The sequence below is a fragment of the Leucoraja erinacea genome, chromosome 34, assembly GCF_028641065.1.
Source record: "Leucoraja erinacea ecotype New England chromosome 34, Leri_hhj_1, whole genome shotgun sequence".
In the NCBI taxonomy this organism is placed as follows: Eukaryota; Metazoa; Chordata; class Chondrichthyes; order Rajiformes; family Rajidae; genus Leucoraja; species Leucoraja erinaceus.
The window spans coordinates 5,948,253-5,969,573 of NC_073410.1; the positions used below are offsets into that span (position 1 = coordinate 5,948,253).

The 21,321-nt window shown below is 43.3% G+C and overlaps 1 protein-coding gene across 2 annotated transcripts; it reads left to right on the top strand.

The window, feature by feature from the left end:
• The first annotated feature begins 12,283 nt into the window (after nt 1-12,283).
• pla2g12b (phospholipase A2, group XIIB) lies at nt 12,284-19,832 on the top strand. 2 transcript variants are annotated; one of them, XM_055661740.1, is made up of 4 exons: nt 12,284-12,811; nt 15,442-15,518; nt 18,136-18,301; nt 19,342-19,832. In XM_055661740.1, exons 1-4 carry the CDS (start codon nt 12,589-12,591, stop codon nt 19,458-19,460), a joined length of 585 nt encoding a protein of 194 aa, XP_055517715.1. In that variant the 5' UTR covers nt 12,284-12,588; the 3' UTR covers nt 19,461-19,832. The 2 variants fall into 2 exon arrangements, with proteins under 2 accessions (XP_055517715.1, XP_055517714.1); XM_055661739.1 differs by having other exon boundaries at nt 12,287-12,811; nt 15,442-15,530.
• Nucleotides 19,833-21,321: the final 1,489 nt, after the last annotated feature.

Sequence of the window (21,321 nt, forward strand, 5' to 3'; positions counted from 1 at the left end):
TTTAGAACTTTCCTCACATCCTCTGGTCTCAAGCACAAATGTTCCCGTTTATCCTAAATTCAAAATTATCATTTTGGAAATGGGTTTCCATTGCTAAAATTAATCAGTGCAAAAAATTCAGTTGGTTAATTCACAAAAACAACATTTTGTTCAGTTTCTATTCTTTCTTGGTTACAAAATCCTTAACCCCACATCCTCAGATTTTCTTTCATACTGAAGATCCCAACCTGTAACGTGATCTATCTAATTCATTCCGCAGATGCTGCCTGACCTGCCCAGGTCCTCCAACGCTTTGTTCTTTGGTCAATTGCAACATCTGCAGTTTCTTAGGTCTCCAATCTTTTTCCCATCCCTGCCACAACAGAGAATTTTTAATCTAGTATGATATTCATTAAGGTCTATCGCTAGATGGAAGGCAACACTTAAATCTATAAGATAGACACAAAAAGCTGGAGTAACCCAGCTGGACAGGCAGCATCTCTGGAGAGAAGGAATGGGTGACGATTCGGGTCGAGACCCTTCTTCAGGAGTGAAGAAGTTTAAACCAGCATCTGCAGTTCACTTAACTTTACAGTTCTTTTGGATTCAAGCATCGATGCTTTCTTTGGCAAATTATTGAGAATCACTTGAAAGAACTTGCAATGTTGTTGTGTTTTGGCCCCAAGCACTCTACTACCATTGAAGTTGCTTCATTTTAACTGTGCTCACTTTTACGATGTGGCTTATTGTATTCGCCACGCTAATGCTCCAGACTCAACGCTGCCATCAAGTGGAGACCAGTTGCATTTACCACAGATGGAAAGGTTCAGGCAAGTAAAACTCGCCTGCTACCACTGAAAAAAAAATTGTTTATGAGGACAGTCAGAAGTCAACCTTGCTCAACAATTAAAGGAAAGATTTTCACGATCAATTCCATAACAATTACCTACTGTTTTCTATGTTGTTACATTTGTTTCCAGACACGCTCTTCCACTCCACATTAAAAAATAAAATGTCCCTGTAGAAATCACACTGCAGCGTAGACACAAAAAGCTGGAGTAACTCAGCGGGTCAAGCAGCGTATCTAGAGAAAATGAATAGATGACGTTTCGGGTAGAGACCCTTCTTCAGACTAGATACCCTGTCTAACCTCAAAATAAAATCTGCAATTACAAAAAACTAGATGTGTTTGGCCCACATCCATCCAAACCTTTCATATCCATACACCTGTCCAAAGGTCTTTTAAATGTCGTTATTGTAAAAGTCTCATCTACGGCCTCTGGCAGCTCATTCCATCCTGTCTGTGAAAAGGTTGCCCCTCACATTCCTATCAAGTCTTTCCCCTCTCACCATAAACCCATGCTGTTACTTCCTGATTTCCCCCATGTTGTCAAAAAGATTCAGTGCGTTCACCTTATCAATGCCCCTCATGATTTCATACACCTCTATAAGATCACCCCTTCGCCTCTTGTGCTCCCAGGAATAAAGTCCTAATCTGCTCAACCTCTTCCTGTAGCTCAGGCCCTTGAATCCTGACAATATCCTCATGAATTAGTTCTTCTAGATCTCTCCACTGCTTAAATTCTACCTAGTGAAAGTCTCTGTTTTCCCGTGGCGATCCTGCCTTAAGCTGCAAACTCTGTTGCCTCTCTAACCCTCTCGAAACCATTCTTCCGAGTTTTCATGGCCAAGGCGTGACTATTGTGGAAGGGATGAAAATCAGGGATGTGCCAGAGGCATCACTGACGGAAGGATTACAAAGACTGTAAGGACTCCAAAGGTCATAGCTTTTATAATAGTTGACATTGATTTAATCCCCAAATCCTAATTACTGTTCTGAAGTCTCACTTGATTTGGTATATCTCAACAGAGATTACAATGGGACGAGTGCTTTTTATTAGTGGCCTTATCTGGTCTAAGCAGATGGTTTCATAAAGAAATAATGCTTATGTTTGTACTGCAGGAGAATTCCTACCATAATAATACATTTTGTGACTGTAGTAGCAAAGATTTTCCTTATTTGAAATCAAGAGTTGATCAATGAATTGAAAGTCTCTTTACCATTTGCAATTTCTAAATGTCTAATTTAGTTAGGTATATAACAGTTTAATCAGAATTAACAATTGACATAATTGCTGCAGTTCTTGCAGTGATTTGGGGCATATAACCAGGAAGATAACACCATCAACATGCACCGTCAATCAGGGACATGTTGGCATTAAAACAAGTTAACCTCCACATGCAGGGAACAATAAAGCAGGTCACGGTGAGATCAAAAACACCAATAGGTGTCAGATACAGTTTCTGCTTGGTTCCAGGTACTGGACTCAAAAAGTGCCGAACAGTCTGTCAGCAGTGAGGCTGATCTGTTCTGTTCTGTTGATGATTCTTGGGCAGGGGTTAACAAGCTATGAGAGGCTGCCTGGGATTGTTGCGTGCCTCATCTGTTACCAATGATGCCCCTGTACACAGCATCACAAATGGTTTGCACCGTCTGCTGGCTTATATGGAAGGTGTTTACACCAAATGGACAGTGTCTCATGACACTTTTTAGCTTTCATTTGTGTTATGGAATGTGGCCTGTCGAATTGTCACACTAAATCATAGTGCAGTGAGTAATGTACTGGCCTCTGAATCACAAGCTTTGGGGTTCAAATTCCATTTGCAATATTAGAACATAGGGCACAGGAACAATGTTTTCACCGAACATGATGTCAAATTAAAGTTATCTCATCTGCCTACACAAGATCCATATCCCTCTATTCCCTGCAGTTCCATATCCCAAACTAAAAGCCTCTTAAACACCATTATTATACCTGCCTCCATCACCACCAGCCACCGCAACTCACTCCAAGCCTCCACTCCTTGCAAATACCCCATAAAGTACCAAGGGAGGGGACAGAACAAAAACTAGAGTCAGCAGCCTCTATTGACCAAACGCCTAAGGCCGTTGAGGTAGATGAATATGATTCCTACAGTTGCATGAGATGTGCTGAGGTTATTTAAGTCGAAGGTAGATTGAGATTGTTCAGGAGCAGATGGAGAGAGATAACATAGAAACATAGAAAATAGGTGCAGGAGTAGGCCATTCGGCCCTTTGAGCCTGCACCGCTATTCAATATGATCATGGCTGATAGTCCAACTCAATATCCTGTACCTGCCTTCTCTCCATACCCCCTGATCCCTTTAGCCACAAGGGCCACATCTAACTCCCTCTTAAATATAGCCAATGAACTGGCCTCAACTACCTTCTGTGGCAGAGAGTTCCAGAGATTCACCACTCTCTGTGCGAAAAAAAAAAATTCATCTCGGTCCTAAAGGATTTCCCCCTTATCCTAAAACTGTGACCCCTTGTCCTGGACTTCCCCAACATCGGGAATAATCTTCCTGCATCTAGCCTGTCCAACCCCTTAAGAATTTTGTAAGTTTCTATAAGATCCCCCCTCCATCTTCTAAATTCTAGCGAGTACAAGCCGAGTCTATCCAGTCTTTCTTCATATGAAAGTCCTGACATCCCAGGAATCAGTTTGGTGAATCTTTTCTGTACTCCCTCTGTGGCAAGAATGTCTTTCCTCAGATTTTGAGACCAAAACTGTACGCCATACTCCAGGGAGGGCTCACCAAGACCCTGTACAACTGCAGTAGAACCTCCCTGATCCTATACTCAAATCCTTTTGCTATGAATGCTAACATACCATTCGCTTTCTTCACTGCCTGCTGCACCTGCATGCCTACTTTCAATGACTGGTGTACCATGACACCCAGGTCTCATTGACCCTTGACCCTTTCATTTTACAAGCCATAAATGGATATAAGATTGAGTTTCTGTCTGACCAGTTTCCTCCATGGCACGAGAAGCCAACATTCCCGTACATTCGGTGTCAAGAGGAAACTACAGCTATCCAAGTAGAGGTAGTGAAATTGCACACAAATGGTGTGATCGAGCAGACTGTCTGTGCACAAGAGGAATCTATTTCTAATATCTTCACAAGGTCGAAAATGGAGAATACCGAATCATTCTTGATGTGGCTAGTCTGAGTCTCGACCCCCTAGTGCTTGGAATATAACCATTTTAAGATGGATAATTTTCATTCAGCAATACAGCTGATTACAGCGGATTGCTTTATGGCCTCAATCGGTCTCAAAGATGCATACTATTCGGTACCAATACATGAGGTCACATGAAATATCTGAAGTTTATCTGGCAAGGCCAGTGGTGGCTATTTAAGGCTCTACCTAATGGGTTGAGTACAGCTCCTAGGCTATTTACAAATTTTGACAACATTATGTCTGCAACAATCTCAGGTTTAAGTGACAACTTATGGGTCGTCTGTTGCAACATCTTCCTCGGGCTTGCAAAGGTTCCAGACTGAGTGTCTCTGGCCAGGTCGCATCTTCCAGCACCTTGCAAAAGCCTTGTCACTATCTGCAAAGCTAAGTTTCACACAAACCTGCCGTTTCTTTAAATATCCACAAAACCACAGAGTTTCAAAGGCTTCACGTGGTCTCGTGACGAGACTTCGCATTAAGATAGAAAGATTAAACGAGATGTTACCGTGTGAAATTTGATCTTTACTTTATGAGAGGTTGGAGTGAGAGACTAGGTGCCCTCCACTCCCAACCCTCAATCTCATAAATATCATTCAGTAAGTCAAGGGTTAGTAATCTTTCTGTAGCTTAAATTTATTTCAAGTGGTCTGTGGTTTCATACAGTTGCACTGAAGATTGAAGAGCATGCTTGCTGGTAGGATCTTCACGTAGACTCTCACTCCAACTTCTCAAGCGGTAAGTTCTTTGTTTAATCTTTCTATTAAGTGCAAATTAGCTGCCACATCTCCAACGTTGATTTTGATTTGGGGCAAGTTGCTTCGGGATTTGCAGAGGTACGTGAAAGCAGATTAGACCAATGAAACTATACTTTGGTTTAACACATGTTTAAGAAGGAACTGCAGATGCTGGAAAATCGAAGGTAGAAAAAAATGCTGGAGAAACTCAGCGGGCGAGGCAGCATCTATGGAGCGAAGGAAATAGGCAACGTTTCGGGTCGAAACGTTGCCTATTTCCTTCGCTCCATAGATGCTGCCTCGCCCGCTGAGTTTCTCCAGCATTTTTGTCTACCTTTGATTTAACACAGTCAGCTCTTCATGTCAATTTCAGTTCAAATCAGAATCTGCAGTTCCTTCTTAAACACTGTAGTTTAGTTTGGTTTAGTGTAAAGATACAGCATGGAAACAGGCGCTTTGGCCCACCGAGTCCGCGCTGGCCAGCGATCCCCGCACACTAACACTACCCTACACACACTAGGAACAACATTACATTCACACCAAGCCAATTAACCTGCAAACCTATAAGTCTTTGGAGTGCGGGAGGAAACCGAAGATCTCGGAGAAAACCCATGCAGGTCACGGGGAGAACGTACAAACTCCGTACAGACAGCACCCATAGTCAGGCTCGAACACGGGTCTCTGGCGACTGTAATGCTTCTATTTCGCACCCCTCCACCTCACACAACAACGAAAAACCCAAGAGCGATCAGGCGAGGAAGAGGACATAAATGTAACCAATGTTAGACTGGGCTGCATCACACTTTTATGCAATAAATGGTCAGCTTTGGGATCCACTGCCAGTTAGGGTCATAGGTACATACTAAATCGCTGATTCCGAAAGCAAACTGGATAATTGAAGATCCAATTGTGTGGCACAGTCAGGTTAGATAGAGTCCTCTTGCAAGGATGGAAATATCAAATATCAAATAGAGGGCATAGTTCAAATGGTGAGAGGGGGGAAGGTTTAAAAGGCAAGTTTTTTATACACATAGTGATGGGTGGGGGTAAGCACTGAATGGAGATGGTGGAAGCAGATACAATAGCAACATTAAGGAAGCACTTAGAGAGAAATGTAAAGAGGCAGACAATGGAAGGATATGGATAATGTACAGTTAGATGAGCAGTTTAAATTGGCATTATTGGTTGCACAGACAGTTTGGGCTGAAGGGCCTGTTCCTGTCCTGTATTTTATTTTTTCTCTCTCTCTGTCTCTCTCTCCCCCTCCTTCCCTCTCTCTCTCTTCTGAAGAAAATTAAAGTATGGATGGCGGGAGAGAGAATGCGCGTAGGATAACTTTGTTCTTTTGAATGACTCGAGGATTCCTTCGGCTTCCAGTGCAGTACTGTACTGTTCCCCCGAGTGAGTCAACACTAAGGAATACTCCAGCACTAAAGCTGCACTTTGCCCCTGCCCTGCCAGCACCAGGCCTCGAGCAATTCCGGGAGAGGCAGGTAATGCAGAGAGATTGACAACATCATGCTGAAACCAGACAGAGCTCATTCTAGAAACCGACCTCACTGTCAGATGTGGCGACCCTGGCTGTTATTCACAGCAACGTGAGCAGAAGGGAGTGATGGATGGCAGCTCCTGTCTGGAACCCACCCCCACCCCTACCCTGTTCACCCTAACAGCAGGGACACTGGCTCAGCATTAATTCAGAATTGTAATGCAGTGGAGAAGTCTTCAAGCTCCCTGCTTGTGCTTTCCCTGCTAATCCTGAGCTTATGTCCCCATGTTTCTATCCGCATTAACTATTCACCCTAATTCACCGTGTTCCAATGACTCCAGACACATCACATGCAAACTCTGATGTTATCTTAATATACAGGCTGGCAGTAGACTTGTACACACTACCGAGTGGTGATGTTTTCTATCCAGCCGTTAATGTATAAAAAGCAGGATCCAAATTGTGTTTAAGAAGGAACTGCAGATGCCGGAAAATCAAAGGTAGACAAAAGTGCTGGAGAAACTCAGCGGGTGCAGCAGCAGCAGTCTGAAGAAGGGTTTTGGCCTGAAACGTTGCCTATTTCCTTTTGCTCCATAGATGCTGCTGCACCCGCTGAGTTTCTCCAGCACTTTTGTCTACCTCCGAATTGTCTTTGGTTGGTTCATTGGCCAGGAAGGCTTTGGCCATTTGCTTCATTGGCCACAACGCCCAAATACAAAGGGGAATACATTAAAAGATGAGCACAACCCTGTTCAACATGGGCTCTGACCTCCCCACCATCGAAAGGATTTATCTCAAAAGGCAGCCAGCATCATCAAGGACCCACACTGCCCTGGCCACACTCTCATCTCACTCCTGGCACTGGGGGAAGGTTTAAGAGTCTGAAAACCATGACCTCCAGGTTCAAGAGCAGCTTCTTCCCAACAACCATCAGACTCTTGAACACCGCTAATACCAACCAAACTATGAACAACTGCCTTGGTTGAAACCAGGGACTTCAGGCTTTTGTTTTACACTAATTTATATATATTTTTAATTTATTGAACTCTCTTTCCTTTATTGTGTTCTCTATAAATATTGTGACTATACATCTGTTATGCAGCTGCAAATAGGAATTTCATTGTTCTGATTTTGGTACATATGACAATTAAACACTTGTAACTTTTGATAGTTTGCACACAGCTTATTAATGAGAATAGCTCAATTTCCCCACCTCTTATATCCGGATGACACAGACTGCAGTCACAATAACGACAGCATCCATCTGTAGTCTGGTGTTAATAATTGCAGAGTTTACAGTTCAGGGTTCAGCATGGACAAGTTGGGCCGAATGGCCTGTTTTCACACAGTACATTTGTAAGATTCTATGCACACCCACCAATTGTAAACAACGTATTTAAAGCTGGTGTGCATGAAGGAACTGCAGATGCTAGTTTAATCCAAAGATAGACAAAAAATACTGGAGTAACCCAGCTTCTTCATGAGGGTCCCAAACCCAAAATGTCACCACTTCCTTTTTCTCCAGAGATGCTGTCTGACCAGCTGAGTTACTCCAGGTTTTTGTGTCCATCTTTCGATCTGGACTTGACTCACTTCAGTGGCACAGACAAACATTGTTCCCTTCTAATCTGTTGCCCACAAGAGCAGCCAACCTCTCAGCCTTCTCCAACTGTGTGTTGAAAGCTTCACGGTCAAGGCGACAGGGAAGAAACCTGGCTCTCTCTGCCATGACAACAAGTTTAATTCATGTCATTGCATTTCCCTTTTTTGTAATCATTAGAATAAAGCATCAGCTGATATAGCAAATGATGAATAGCGTTATGAATGTTAGCCGGCCAACACTCAGAGCTCTGGGCTGTTCAACCAGAGATGTGAATCCCATCTTGGCAGGTGGTGGATTGAAATTAAATTCATTAAATAAACCCAAAATAAAATCTACGACGACTCTGATACCTGTACTCAGAAATGGTGGTCAGTAGCCTCAGCAACACTCTACTGTGGACTTTGTTTCAGTTTCATAAAGTGCTTCAATTTGCACTATTATGTCCTGGTTTCCTAGTATTACGAATAACATTGTATTAATGATCATTATTGATCATTGCATATTTATTTAATGTGTTAAAGGACCTGTAAAACTTCACCAAATTTAAATGTTCTTTGTGCAGTCTGGTTTATAGGCAAATTAAAGGGCATAGCTTTAAGGTGAGAGGGGGCAACGTTTAAAGGAGATGTGCAGGCCAAGTGTACAGGGGGCAGTGAGCGCCTGGAACACACAGTCAGGGATGGTGGTTGAAGCAGTGTATATTAGTGTAAGATTTTTGGATTGGTACATGGATAAGCAGGGAATAGAGGGATATGGTTGATGTGCAGGTGGATTATTGATGGCCTTGACATCATGTTGAGCACAGACATTGTGGGCCAAAGGGCCTGTTCTTCCACTATACTGTTCTAGGTTCTATAAACATCGGAGGCCTGGATCGCCTCAGCACAGAGGGAGAGCAAGGAGGGAAGAGACAAGGACTTTAAGACTTTTGCCTTCCATCACAGTGAGGACGTGTCTGGTGAACTCACTGTGGTGGATGTTAAATTTGTGTTTATTGTGTGTTTTGTTATTTTATTATATGTACGACTGCAAGGCAACAATAAAGGATACTTTGACTTTGACTTTGAAAATTACATCTGTTTCATTATTGTCCTCCAGGGAAGAATTCTTCCCTTTGACTCTTGTGAGTCTCTGACACTTAAATTCTTTACTGGCTTCCTAGTGTGAAGGTAGTTAGCGATGGACATTATATGCTGCCATCCTGAGTAAATAATAAAATATCATTATATTTCCAAAGGACAGATTTTGTGCAATAAAACGCAAGGAAAATGCAGAAATATTTAACTGAAGCACAATGACCCAGACTTACCCACTCATGAGGTCATCAGGAAGAACAACTCTTGTTACATGTTCTGGGTCCTTTCCAAGTGATGGCTAATGCACTGCCTGCAAATCAGTCCTTGCACCAATCACTGCTCACTTGGGGGCTTCCTGCATGTAAGGCAGAGACAAGGAACAGGCAAAATGACAGGGACCCCAGAAGTGCCATTAACCCATTCATTTCCTGACAATTCCCACAAATTACTGGTTTAGTCTAATTCCCCTCAACTGGTGAAGAGACCATCCCTATGCCATGTAATTTGCTGCTCACCTCTAAAACATTTCATCCCTGGGAAAATGATTCTGTCAACTCTATGTAAGCCTCTCATCATTTGATATACCTCTATGCTTCAGAAAAATACAATCCAAGACTATCCAGTAGGAACAGGGTACTGATTTGGGAATGATCAGCCATGATCACATTGAATGGTGGTGCTGGCTCGAAGGGCCGAATGGCCTCCTCCTGCACCTATTGCCTACTGTCTCTCTCTGTAGCTAATGCACTCTAATACAGGGAGCATTCTGGTAAACCTTGCCTGCACTCCATAATCCCGCTCCCCCCCCCCCTCCCCCCACCCCCACATACTTTCTGTTGTAGGGCAGCAACATTTATACACACTATCAGCACTTCAACTCCCCCTCCCATTCCAAATCCAACCTTTCTATCCTGGGCCTCCTCCATTGACAGAGTGAGGCCCAGCGCAAATTGGAGGAACAGCACCTCATATTTCACTTGGTAGTTTACACCCCAGCGGTATGAACATTGACCTCCAATTTCAGATAGTCCTTGCTTTCTCCCTCCTTCCCCTCCCAGCTCTCCCACAAGCCTACTGCTCTTTCCCGCCCACCCAACATCAGTCTGAAGCAGGGTCTCGACCCGAAACGTCGTCTATTCCTTTTCTCCATAGATGCAGCCTCACCCTCTGAGTTTCTCCAGCATTTTTGTCCACCTTCGATTTTTCCAGCATCTGCAGTTCTTTCTTAAACAATATCATCTCATATCATGATCATGTAAGGCAGTATCTCTACTAGTTACGATACCTTGGAGTTTACCAAATAAGTTGTCATCGAAGATAGGCACAAAAAGCTGGAGTAACTCAGCGAGACAGGCAACATCTCTGGAGAGAAGGGATGGGTAACGTTTCGGGTTGAGACCCTTCTTACGTCACCCATTCCATCTCTCCAGAGATGCTGCCTGTCCCGCTGAGTCGCTCCAGTTTTTTGTGTCTATCTTCAGTTTAAAGCATCATCTGCAGTCCCTTATGTTGTCATTATGTGCAGTTCCTTATGTTCAGAAGCCACACTCAGCCTGGCTTGGAAGATATCATTGTAGATTCAACAGATGGAAACCTGCAACAGTGAATGGCATAACATCTAAACTTAGTTAAGTATTGGAGTAAGAGAGAAGAACTAAAATAGGGAATAGAAATGAAATGTCCCTTCAAAGTCTTCAGGGTCTCTGTGAGGGCATGTGACGAGAACAGATTGTGATCTGACATCTGACTGCTATTGATTCAAGGATTTCTAACCAACACTGCTGATTAGATATTTCTTCAAAACTGTGCTCTCAGCACTTCCCTCACCCCTTTGTACTTTGTCTATCTGCAGCCAGTTCTTAATTGCTGCCTGAACAAGCAAGGAAGAACCCCCCCCCCCTGCATAATACCGCACCTCTGATAACCTCACTGTCACAAACCACAGACAAACTTTTAAACTAAACTAAATGGTGCAACATAGCAGCCCTTTTCCATGTGGCAAGTTGCCACAAACTGCACTGTCTGTGATATTAATAAGTTATATTATATAATCTTCAATGATGTCGGCTGAGAGATAAACGGTGGCTGAATATTAACAATTAAACAAAAGGACATGAAGTGCTGGAGCCACTCAGTTGGACGGGTAGAATATGTGAAGAAACATGAATAGGGTTGAAGCCCTTCTTCATCCATGTTCTGCAGAGATCCTGCCTGACTTGCTAGTTACTCCAGCACTTTGTGTCCTTTTGTGTATTAACCAGCATCTACACCTCAATGTTTCTACATTTTGAATAACATCGCGTGTCTGAGTTGAAAAATTGTATTAAGCAATGTTGTGTTTCCACTCTTGGAATATAACATCTCATCTGGACAGCTCAGCACTTCATCAGTTATGGTACTTAAGTCCTAGCGTGGAATTCATGTTTGCATCTTCTGAATGGAACTTGAACCAGACGTTTTCCTGAGATATGAGCAAGTGTGCCAACCATTGAGCCATTACTGCCACCTAAGTCGTGGTTGAGGCAGGCATAATGGTGTTCTGGAGCGGCACGGTGCAGCCTTAGAGTGCCAGAGACCTGGGTTCGATCCTGGCCACGGGTTCTGTCTGTAAGGAGTTTGTACATCCTCCCAGTGACCGTGTGGGTTTTCTCCAGGGGCTCCGGTTTCCTCCCACATCCCCGAGATGTGCAAGTTTGTAGGTTAATTGGCTTTGGTAAGGTTTGTAAGTTGTCGCTAGTGTGTAGGAAAGTGCTAGTGTACAGGGATGGATGGTCGATGCAGACTCTGTGGGCCAAAGTGTCTGTTTCTCTAAACCAAACTAAACTGTATCTCTAAACTAAACTAAACCTGAGCAAGCCAGGAATCACGAAGAACATTGATACAGTGTGACAAAGGATAGAAGGGATCTCCAATGAAGAATGAACAGTTAACCAAGGAATATAGACACAAAAAGCTGGAGTAACTCAGCGGGACAGGCAGCAACTCTGGAGAGAAGGAATGGGTCGTATATCGGGTCGAGACACTTCTTCAAATAATGGAATAGTTGGGCTGACTGAGTTTGATTTTTTAAGACGCAACCAAAGTGTAACTAAAGCTCCCTGGCACAACATTCGCATCATGCACCAGGTAAATTGGGGACAAAATTCATCCCTGGCCAAAACAGTGTGTTGGCCTGAAATTCAATCAGGAAATCCATTTGCACTGACCAGTAAGTCAATGAAACCAAAACTCATAAACAGAGCTTGTGTAAACTGAGCCAAAGTACTGTGAACTGATGTGAGATCGAACCTCTTGGCAATTGGGTTTGATACTTTGGAACTGTGTTGTAACTGTGTTACATTGCAACTCAAAAGCCTCAAAGTGATTAATATTCAGACATTTGGACTCATTATGAGATAGGGACTTGCCTGTGTTTAAAGTGCACAGATGCAAGACAAGGTGTCTGAGTTGAGGTCGAACTCCAACCAAACTTACACTCTGTCTGAGCTTTGGACTGTAATGGCAGTGAGCTCATTCTAGATAAGAAAGATGAAGGTTAAAAGTCCACCATCGAGTGCCTGGACAACAGCTTGTGTTCTGGTGTGCTACCTGCTTTAGTTGATCTTGTATCTGGTGCTGTTCGCCTCCAATCTCTCCAGCTCCCTAGTGTTGGTGACCATGAGAGGAGGGTTTGTGATCGTCCTGGGGCTAGCCCTCTCGGTGGCACACTGCGAGGAAGAGATCAAAACCACCACCGCAGCCCCGGAGAATGCGACCACCAGTGTAGACTGGGGCATCGAATCCATCCGCGACAGTTTCGAGGCAGTAAACGGATACTTTGACTCGTTCCTGGAGCTCCTCGGTGGCAGGAACGGAGTGTGTCAGTACAAGTGCCGATACGGTAAGTGCAAAACTGGCGAGAGAAAGTGGGGTGGGGGGAGGTGAAAGAGTATTTAAAAGTTAATGGATCCCAGCAGTGGAAATGTAGGACCAGAAACAGTGAATGGAAACGTACTTACATATAATACACTTGGATTTGTTGAATTGTTTCATATGAAACACTGGACATAATGTATATATCCATTGTCTATCTTTATTGGTATATAGTCTGTCTGTGTTATAAATATTACTTGCACATTTGGAGTATGGGGAAACGCAATTTCAATCCTCTGTGTAACTACTTGTTGCATTATTTGAATTGAAAATAAAGTTTACTTTGACTGGAGGTTGAGGGGAGGCCTGATAGAAGTATATAAAATTATGAGAGGTATAGATAGGGTAGACAGGCAGAACCTTTCTCCCAGGGTGGAAATGTCAAAGACTAGAGGACATAGCTTTAAGCTTTAAAGTTTAAAGGAGTAAGTTTTTCTATGCAGTGAGTTGTGGGTGTCAGGAACAGGCCAGGTATGTGGTGAAGGCAGATACGATAGTGGTGTTTAAGAGGCTTGTAGATAGGAACATGGATATGCAGGGAATGGAGATTTAAGGATTGTGTGCAGGCAGATGCAATTAGTTTAGTTTAGTTTAAACTAATGCAATTAGTTCATTGTTCAGCACAGACATTGTGGGCCGAAGGGCCTTTCCTGTGCTGTACTGTTCTGCACACAACAACAAAAAAAGGAAAAAAACGTGCCATCAACCAAAATGCTTTGCACTGATATTGAAGTTACTGCGGGTTATAGAACAGCTCGTTAACAACAAACCCACACTGTCTCTGTGATCTCTGCACTCATTCTCTGCTTTGGGATTTCTTCTTGTTTGCATGTGTGATTGTTTGATTAATCATTCACTGTCGTCAGTGTGTTTCTGCCTGAGTTCCAGGGTTTGGGAATGTGAGGGTCAGATGAGTTAACAACAAACCTTGGAACAGTGGCCTTCGGCCTGCTATGTCAGTGCCGTACATGATGCCAAGTTAAACTCCTCTGCATGCATGTGATCGGCTATCACTCCAGTTCCTGCATATTCATGTGTCTATCTAAAAGCCTCATAAGTCGCACTATCCTATCTGGTTCCATTCACCATTTCCTGAGAGAGAAAATTCTTATGCACCTCAGTTTTTAAAAAAACACCTCCTTACCTTGAAATTAGATCCGCCATATTTGAGAATCACCTACGTTGAAACATATCTGTGCCTTTCCAAATGCTCATTCTGCACGCTGAGTTGGTGAATTGGTGAGGATGTCATATCTATTCAAGAAGGCTTTCAAAATATCCTCGGAGCAATTTCTCTGCCTCCCTGAAGCTGTGACGGGGCTCAGTGTATAATACACATTTCAGCATCTGGTGGCAGGTATGGGAATGATGTGGCTGACCCAACAGTGGGAGCTGAGCCTTGACAATGGGGATGTTAGCCTGGGAACTGGCACTGATATCATCTCCCCTGCCAAGCAATTTATTGGAGAGACCTGTGGTTGATTATGTCAGTGTTTTGAAGAGTCTACTGTAAATTGTCATGAGTCTGAAGTAAATGAGAGTGCAAAAAACTATGCTCTTTGGTAGACATTGCGTTTGGTGCTGGGTTTGAGGTCTGGGCCATTTGTACTCCTTCGGTCAAGCTTTGACCTGGCATACTGGGTTAGTGAACTCCACCATTAATGCCTGCCTTCAATGAGAGGTAGCCTAAAATATACAGTGGTCCACATTATCCAGGGTCTCATGATAGAAGTTGATTGCCAGGGGACAGTGTTTTGTGGCGAGTTGGGGAAACAGAGAGACATAATCTTCCTGATGTTTGAAGCCCGTGCGTTCATAGGCTTCCGGAAGGATGCAGAGCTGAATCACGCAATGTGCACATATACAAGTGTTTTCCAAATCTTGCCATTTGAAGACCGAGTGTGGGCTGATCTTGGCTTTGGAGAACGGATATTGAAACCAGATTTTGCTTGAATCTTAGATTGACTCCATTTCAACTGGAAACAATTTGGAAGCAAGTTGTTGATCAAGAAAGGGTTGTGATCAATGACAGACTCTTGCTTGACTCCTCTCCCTTCTTCTCAGTGACTTACACTGGGTTCTCGACTAGCAAAAAGCAATATTTTAAATTATATTCAAATTATAAATAAATAAAAGAAAGAATTACTTTAAAATCACACGTCGTCTCCCATCTCCACAGCCTTCTATAGACTTAAACTCTCCAAGACATCGACTTACAGCATCCTGCTCATACCTAGTTTTAATCGCCACCATTGAAGACCAAGCTTGGAGCTGCCAACGCCTTAACATCTAGAATTCCTCATCAAAATCTCTCCTGTCTCTCTCTCAGCACCAATTTCCTTAACGTCTAGTGCTTTGATCAGAACCACACAAACAATGAACCCCAATATTACTGGCTATCACATTTTGCTTGAGAATGATCACAGAAGGATTCTTGGGATATGTTATTACATAAAGATGTATTATTCCTGCAGGTTTCGTAACTGAAGGTGAGAGCAGGCAAAATGATTGTTGAGAGTTTTGGATTAAGCTCCAAAATTAAGAAAGAATACTTTGACATGAAACCAGGATAATTCACGCTGTTCTCTCTCTTCCCAGGGAAGGCACCTCTACCGAGGTCGGAGTATAAGGTGCCTGAGCCAAATGGCTGCAGCTCGAGTTTCCTAGGACTCAAGGTACCAGACACTGTATGTACTAAAAACACAACTTTAATTTTATACTAATCATCTTGCAATAATGATTCCTGTCTGTAACAAGAAACAAAGTTCTGGAGGAACTCAACGGATCAGGCAGCTTCTGTGGCAAGGAATGGACAGATGATGTTTCGGGTCGGGGCCCTTCTTGAAGAAGTCATGTCTATTTCCATCCACAGATGCTGCCTGACCTGCTGAGTTTTTCCAGCACTTTGCGTTTTGCTCAAGATTCCAGCAAATGCAATTCCTTTGTGTCTCATCAACTCTGTAATGATGCCTGATACTCCAGTGCTAATGTTGTGGAATTGCATCACACTTCAGTGCAAAGATGCTCTAGCGAGCAAGATAGTCCACTCGACGAAAAAGACGTAGTACGGTCATGGGCAGATTCATGGGTCATTTTCAGCCCCATTTCCGTAACCGGCTTCCGTCTCCGCACCAAAGATCCCGTAGCGGAGCAAAGATACTAGTGCGGAGACGGAAGCCGGTTACGGAAACATCCTCGTAAAAATAAAAATTATTTGTGAAAAATCTTCTCCTCATATTCAGAATTTTAATTTATTAACACCAATTGTTCCCCCCGCAACGCTGATTACACTGCGGGTCGGGTTACGGAAATGGATGAAAAAAAGCCCACGTTCCACTCCGTTGCGTACTACACGTCAGCCCATTGCATTTAGAAGGAGTGGTCTAACTTGCTTGCTGTAGGATCTTTGCTTCTGTGCACAGATATATAATCTGACCACCTCCCCATGCCGGAGGTAGATGATGTGTTGGCCATTTTCGTTTCCTGCCTGCCCACATACTGATGGTCCAGATCAAGGTCAAATTACTAGATTTATTGAACTGCTGCTCTGTCAAAGCTGCCTCCTCTTGGATGAGATGTTGGCAACAGCTCTCTGTCATAAAAGATCCCACGCCACGATTTCAAAGAAGAACATGATGTTCTGGCTGATGTCCTGGGCAATATTTATCGCTCCGCCTGTAGCACTTGAACAGATTATTCATTCATCATTGTATGGAGTTGGTGGACATTTACTGTGGAGAATTGATTGATATATTACTTTTCACAGCTGTACGACAAGACTATAGTGTCAGCTGCAAATCGCGCTTGGATGTCCTGTAAGGACTTGTATAAAACGAGAGAATGCTGGAAATACTTAATGGGTCAGGCAGCATCTATGGAGAGGGAAACTGAGTTAAGGTTTAGAAATAGGAAAAGTTATATGTTAAGCAAGTTGTTGAGAGGAGAAAGGTGCAGAGAGAATAATAAGAGATGTCCGTGACAGTGGGAGATTGAATGAGATTTATAAAGCTGGTGGTAACGTCTGAGAGAGGAGGTGAACCTTGTTAATTACAGTTTTCATTACAGTTTTAGTTTATTGTCACGTGTACCGAGGTACAGTGAAAAGCTTTTGTTGCGTGCTATCCAGTCAGCGGAAAGACAATACACGATTACAATCGAGTCATTTACAGTGTATAGATACATGATAAGGGAATAACGTTCAATGCAAGGTGAAGCCAGCAAAGTCTATCAAGGACAGTCCGTGGGTCACCAGTGAGGTAGATAATTGAAGGTCAAAGTCTTTTATTTAGTAAAATGTGAGTAGTATTTTTTTGAACAAATAATGCTTTCCCAATTAAAATCCCATCTTTGTGCTGACCCTGTGGCTGGCAAACAATGCAATCTAATGATATTTACAAAATGCTGGATTAAATCAGCGGGACAGGCAGCATCCCTGGAGAGAAGGAATGGGTGATGTTTCGGGTCAAAACCCTGCTTCAGCTGAAGGTCTTTAGATTCAGAGATTCAGGGGCTTTGCATTGAGCATCCAGAGAGAGAGAGAGGAAAGAAGTGTCTCGACCCGAAACGTCATCCATTCCTTCTCTCCAGAGTTGCTGCCTGTCCCGCAGAGTTACTCCAGCATTTTGTGTCCATCTCGGTTTAAACCAGCATCTGTAGTTCCTTCCTACCCAATCTAACGATTTAGTTCACTAACATAGAAACATAGAAACATAGAAATTAGGTGCAGGAGTAGGCCATTCGGCCCTTCGAGCCTGCACCGCCATTCAATATGATCATGGCTGATCATCCAACTCATATCCCGTACCTGCCTTCTCTCCATACCCCCTTATCCCCTTAGCCACAAGGGCCTCTAACTCCCTCTTAAATATAGCCAATGAAGTGGCCTCAACTACTCCAGCATTTCTGCGTGAAAAAAGTTCTTGTCCATCTCGGTTTTAAACCAGCATCTGTAGTTCCTTCCCTACCCAATCAATCTAACGCATCTAGTTGTCCAACCCCTTAAGAATTTGTAAGTTTCTATAAGATCCCCTCTCAATCTTCTAAATTCTAGCTATAAACCAAGTTTATCCAGTCTTTCTTCATAAGACAGTCCTGACATCCCAGGAATCAGTCTGGTGAACCGTCTCTGCACTCCCTCTATGGCAATAATGTCCTTCCTCAGATTTGGAGACCAAAACTGTACGCAATTTTTAATGAATGCTTTTAGAATTGCTATGTTCCACTGGGAATCGGAGTAGAATGTGGTTCCAGCCTCTAAACCTACCCCGTGTAATATTATTCTTTTGCTTTCAGCTTGACCTGGGTATCCCAGCCATGACCAAGTGTTGCAACCTGCTTGATCTCTGCTACGACACATGTGGAGCCAACAAGTACCGGTGTGATGCCAAATTCCGTTGGTGCCTCTACGGAATTTGCTCGGACCTCAAAAAAAGTCTGGGTTTTGTGTCCAAGGTGGAAGGTAAATATTTCACCTGAGAAAGATATCAGTTGAAATCACCTGCCTCGAGATGGTGTTAGAGATAGGACAGAGGTGGCTTGCAAATTGGATCAAAAATACTCCAGAAAAATACCAGAAATGCACAAAGCACGCATAAGCATTTGAAAATGTTGCAGGCATCTCTGTTTCTGTTTTGGAATTCCATCTTTTATGTTTTTCTTTCCTCTCCCTGTACCTCAGCCCCTCAAGTCCTGGCAACATCCTTGTAAACCTCTCCAGCTTAATGACATCCTTCCCATCCTGACCAAAACCAAACTTAATACTCCAAATGTGGCCTCGCCAACAACTTGTGCAACTATAACATGATGTCCTAACTTCTACACTCAGTAGGTACACAAAAGTGCTGGAGAAACTCAGCGGGTAAGGCAGCATTTATGGAGCGAAGGAAATAGGCAACGTTTCGTGAAAACCAATGTAGCAAAAGCCTTGTGACCACCTCTGCCTGTGACACCACTGTCAGGGAACTATGTAACTGTACCTAGATCCCTCTGTTCTACAACACTCCCCAGGCCCCTACCATTCACTGTGAAAGTTTTGCCCTGGTGTGACTTCCTAAAATGCACCACCTCACACGTATCTGCATTCAACTTAATGAGCCATTCCCCAGCCTGCTTGCCCAGATGATCAAAAGCCTGTTAAAATTTTTGATAACCATTTTTACCCTCTACAATATCATCTGTTTTAGTATAATTCGCCAACTTACTAATAATGCTTTGTACATTCTCATCCAAATCATTGAAATGAGCCCACACTCATTCCTGAGGCACAACAATAGTCACCAACCTCCAAACCAAAATGCACCATTCCACCACCGCACTCTGGTTCCCTCCATGAAGCCAATTCTGCGTCCATTTAGCTGGCTCTCGAGGATCCTATCAATCCGGAGCAACATACCATATGGAGCCTTATCAAAGGCCTTATTTAAGTATTGCTGTAAAATGCTTTGGAGTATTTTGGTAAGGACAAATAAAGAGCTATTTAAACCTAATGTTTCCTTTTAGCCTGTGAATCGGTGGCAGACACCATGTTCAACGCAGTCTGGACCCTGGGATGTCGGCCTTTCATGAACAGTCAGAGGTCAGCGTGTACCTGCACTGAGGAAGAAAGAGAGGAGCTTTGAAGATGAAGACCAATTCTGCATGTGCGCACATCTGTACGTCCAGCGTCACTGATGACTCCGTGACATTAGACCACATGACTCTCTCTGTACATAAACTGTTGCTGCATGTATATACAACACTGTCAGGGAACTATGTAACTGTACCTAGATCCCTCTGTTCTACACCAGAGTAAATTATTTATTTCCTGGTCTTTTGGTGGAATGACATAGAACAAGGCCATTTGACCCATCATATATTGGATGGATCGAAAATTTGTGATGATTTTATGTCAATTTATGGGAGATATTAGCAGCCGTTTGCCAATATATTTTGGAACAGGGTCGGGTGACTTGTACGACTAATAAAGGGCCTTTAATATTTGACTAGCAAAATGTTTATCCCCTTCCAATGATCATCTGTCTTTCCGTTAGGTTAGAAAATGGGCGTTCTTTGGTCACCACTTCAGTTTTAGTTTATTGTCACATGTACATAGGTGGAGTGGAAGGTTTTTTTGTTGCTTGCTAACCTGTCAGCGGAAAGACAATACATGATTACAATCAGGCCGTTCACAGTGTACAGATACATGATGGGGGAATAATGTTGAGCTTTTGCTTCACCCTGGGCATTGACTAACACCCAGAGGAAATATCCACATTCGGTCTAATTCTCCCGGAGGCCAGGGCTGAGGATGGGGTCTTGGTGTTTGACCAACATCAGGGCACATCAGCATTCACCTACCGCTCAGGACCGGGGAGTTACTTCCGATACGCTGCCTTGTCACCCAAACCATGAATTTCTAGCATTGCAGCCTACAAATGAGAACAGCCTACACCAAACTAGCACCCTTAATACTGTAAAATGTCTCAATGCATATCACAAGATCAAAATTAAACACCAGGAATCATAGGGGGATATCAGGAAGAAAAAACTGAAGCTTGGCCAAAGAGTTGGAATCATCTTAAAGGAGAATACCGAGGCAAAAGGCTAATCCAGACCTTGGGTCGTCAGGAGTGTTTTATTGTCATATGTTCCGGATGGGACAATGAAATTCTTACTTGCTGCAGCAACAACAGAATATGTGAATATGTAAACATAATACATAACGGGGGAAGAGAAACCAAACAGTACAATAAATACCAAATATAGTGCAATAATAATATAGTCTTTTTATAGATCAATATAATCAAACCAGACCAGTCAACATTTGGCTACATGCTGTCTAGTTTTGCTGTAGAACATAAGGTACTGGAGTAACTCAGCAGGTCAGGCAGTCTGAAATGTGTCCTTCGGAGGTGCTGCCTGACCCGCTGAGTTACTCCAGCATTTTGTGTTCTGCACAGGAATAGGCCATTCGGCCCTTCGAGCCAGCACCGCCATTCAATGTTATCATGGCTGATCATCCCCAATCAGTACCCCGTTTCTGCCTTCTCCCCATATCCCCTGACTCCACTATCTTTAAGAGTCCTATCTAGCTCTCTCTTGAAAGTATCCAGAGAACCGGCCTCCACCGCCCTCTGAGGCAGAGAATTCCACAGTCTCACAACTCTCTGTGAGGAAAAAGTGTTTCCTCGTCTCCGTTCTAAATGGCTTACCCCTTATTCTTAAACTGTGGCCCCTGGTTCTGGACTCCCCCAACATCGGGAACATGTTTCCTGCCTCTAGCGTGTCCAAACCCTAAACAATCTTATATGTTTCAATGAGATCCCCTCTCATCCTTCTAAACTCCAGAGTGTTGAATCTTTGCTCACACACACACACACACTACACAAATTCCATTCTATCATCGCCACAACCCCATCAACTCCCCCCAAGGTTCTGCGGTGCAGAGATAGGGACAGAGTCCGTTACAGGAGAACCTCTGTATACAAATGGATGGATGAG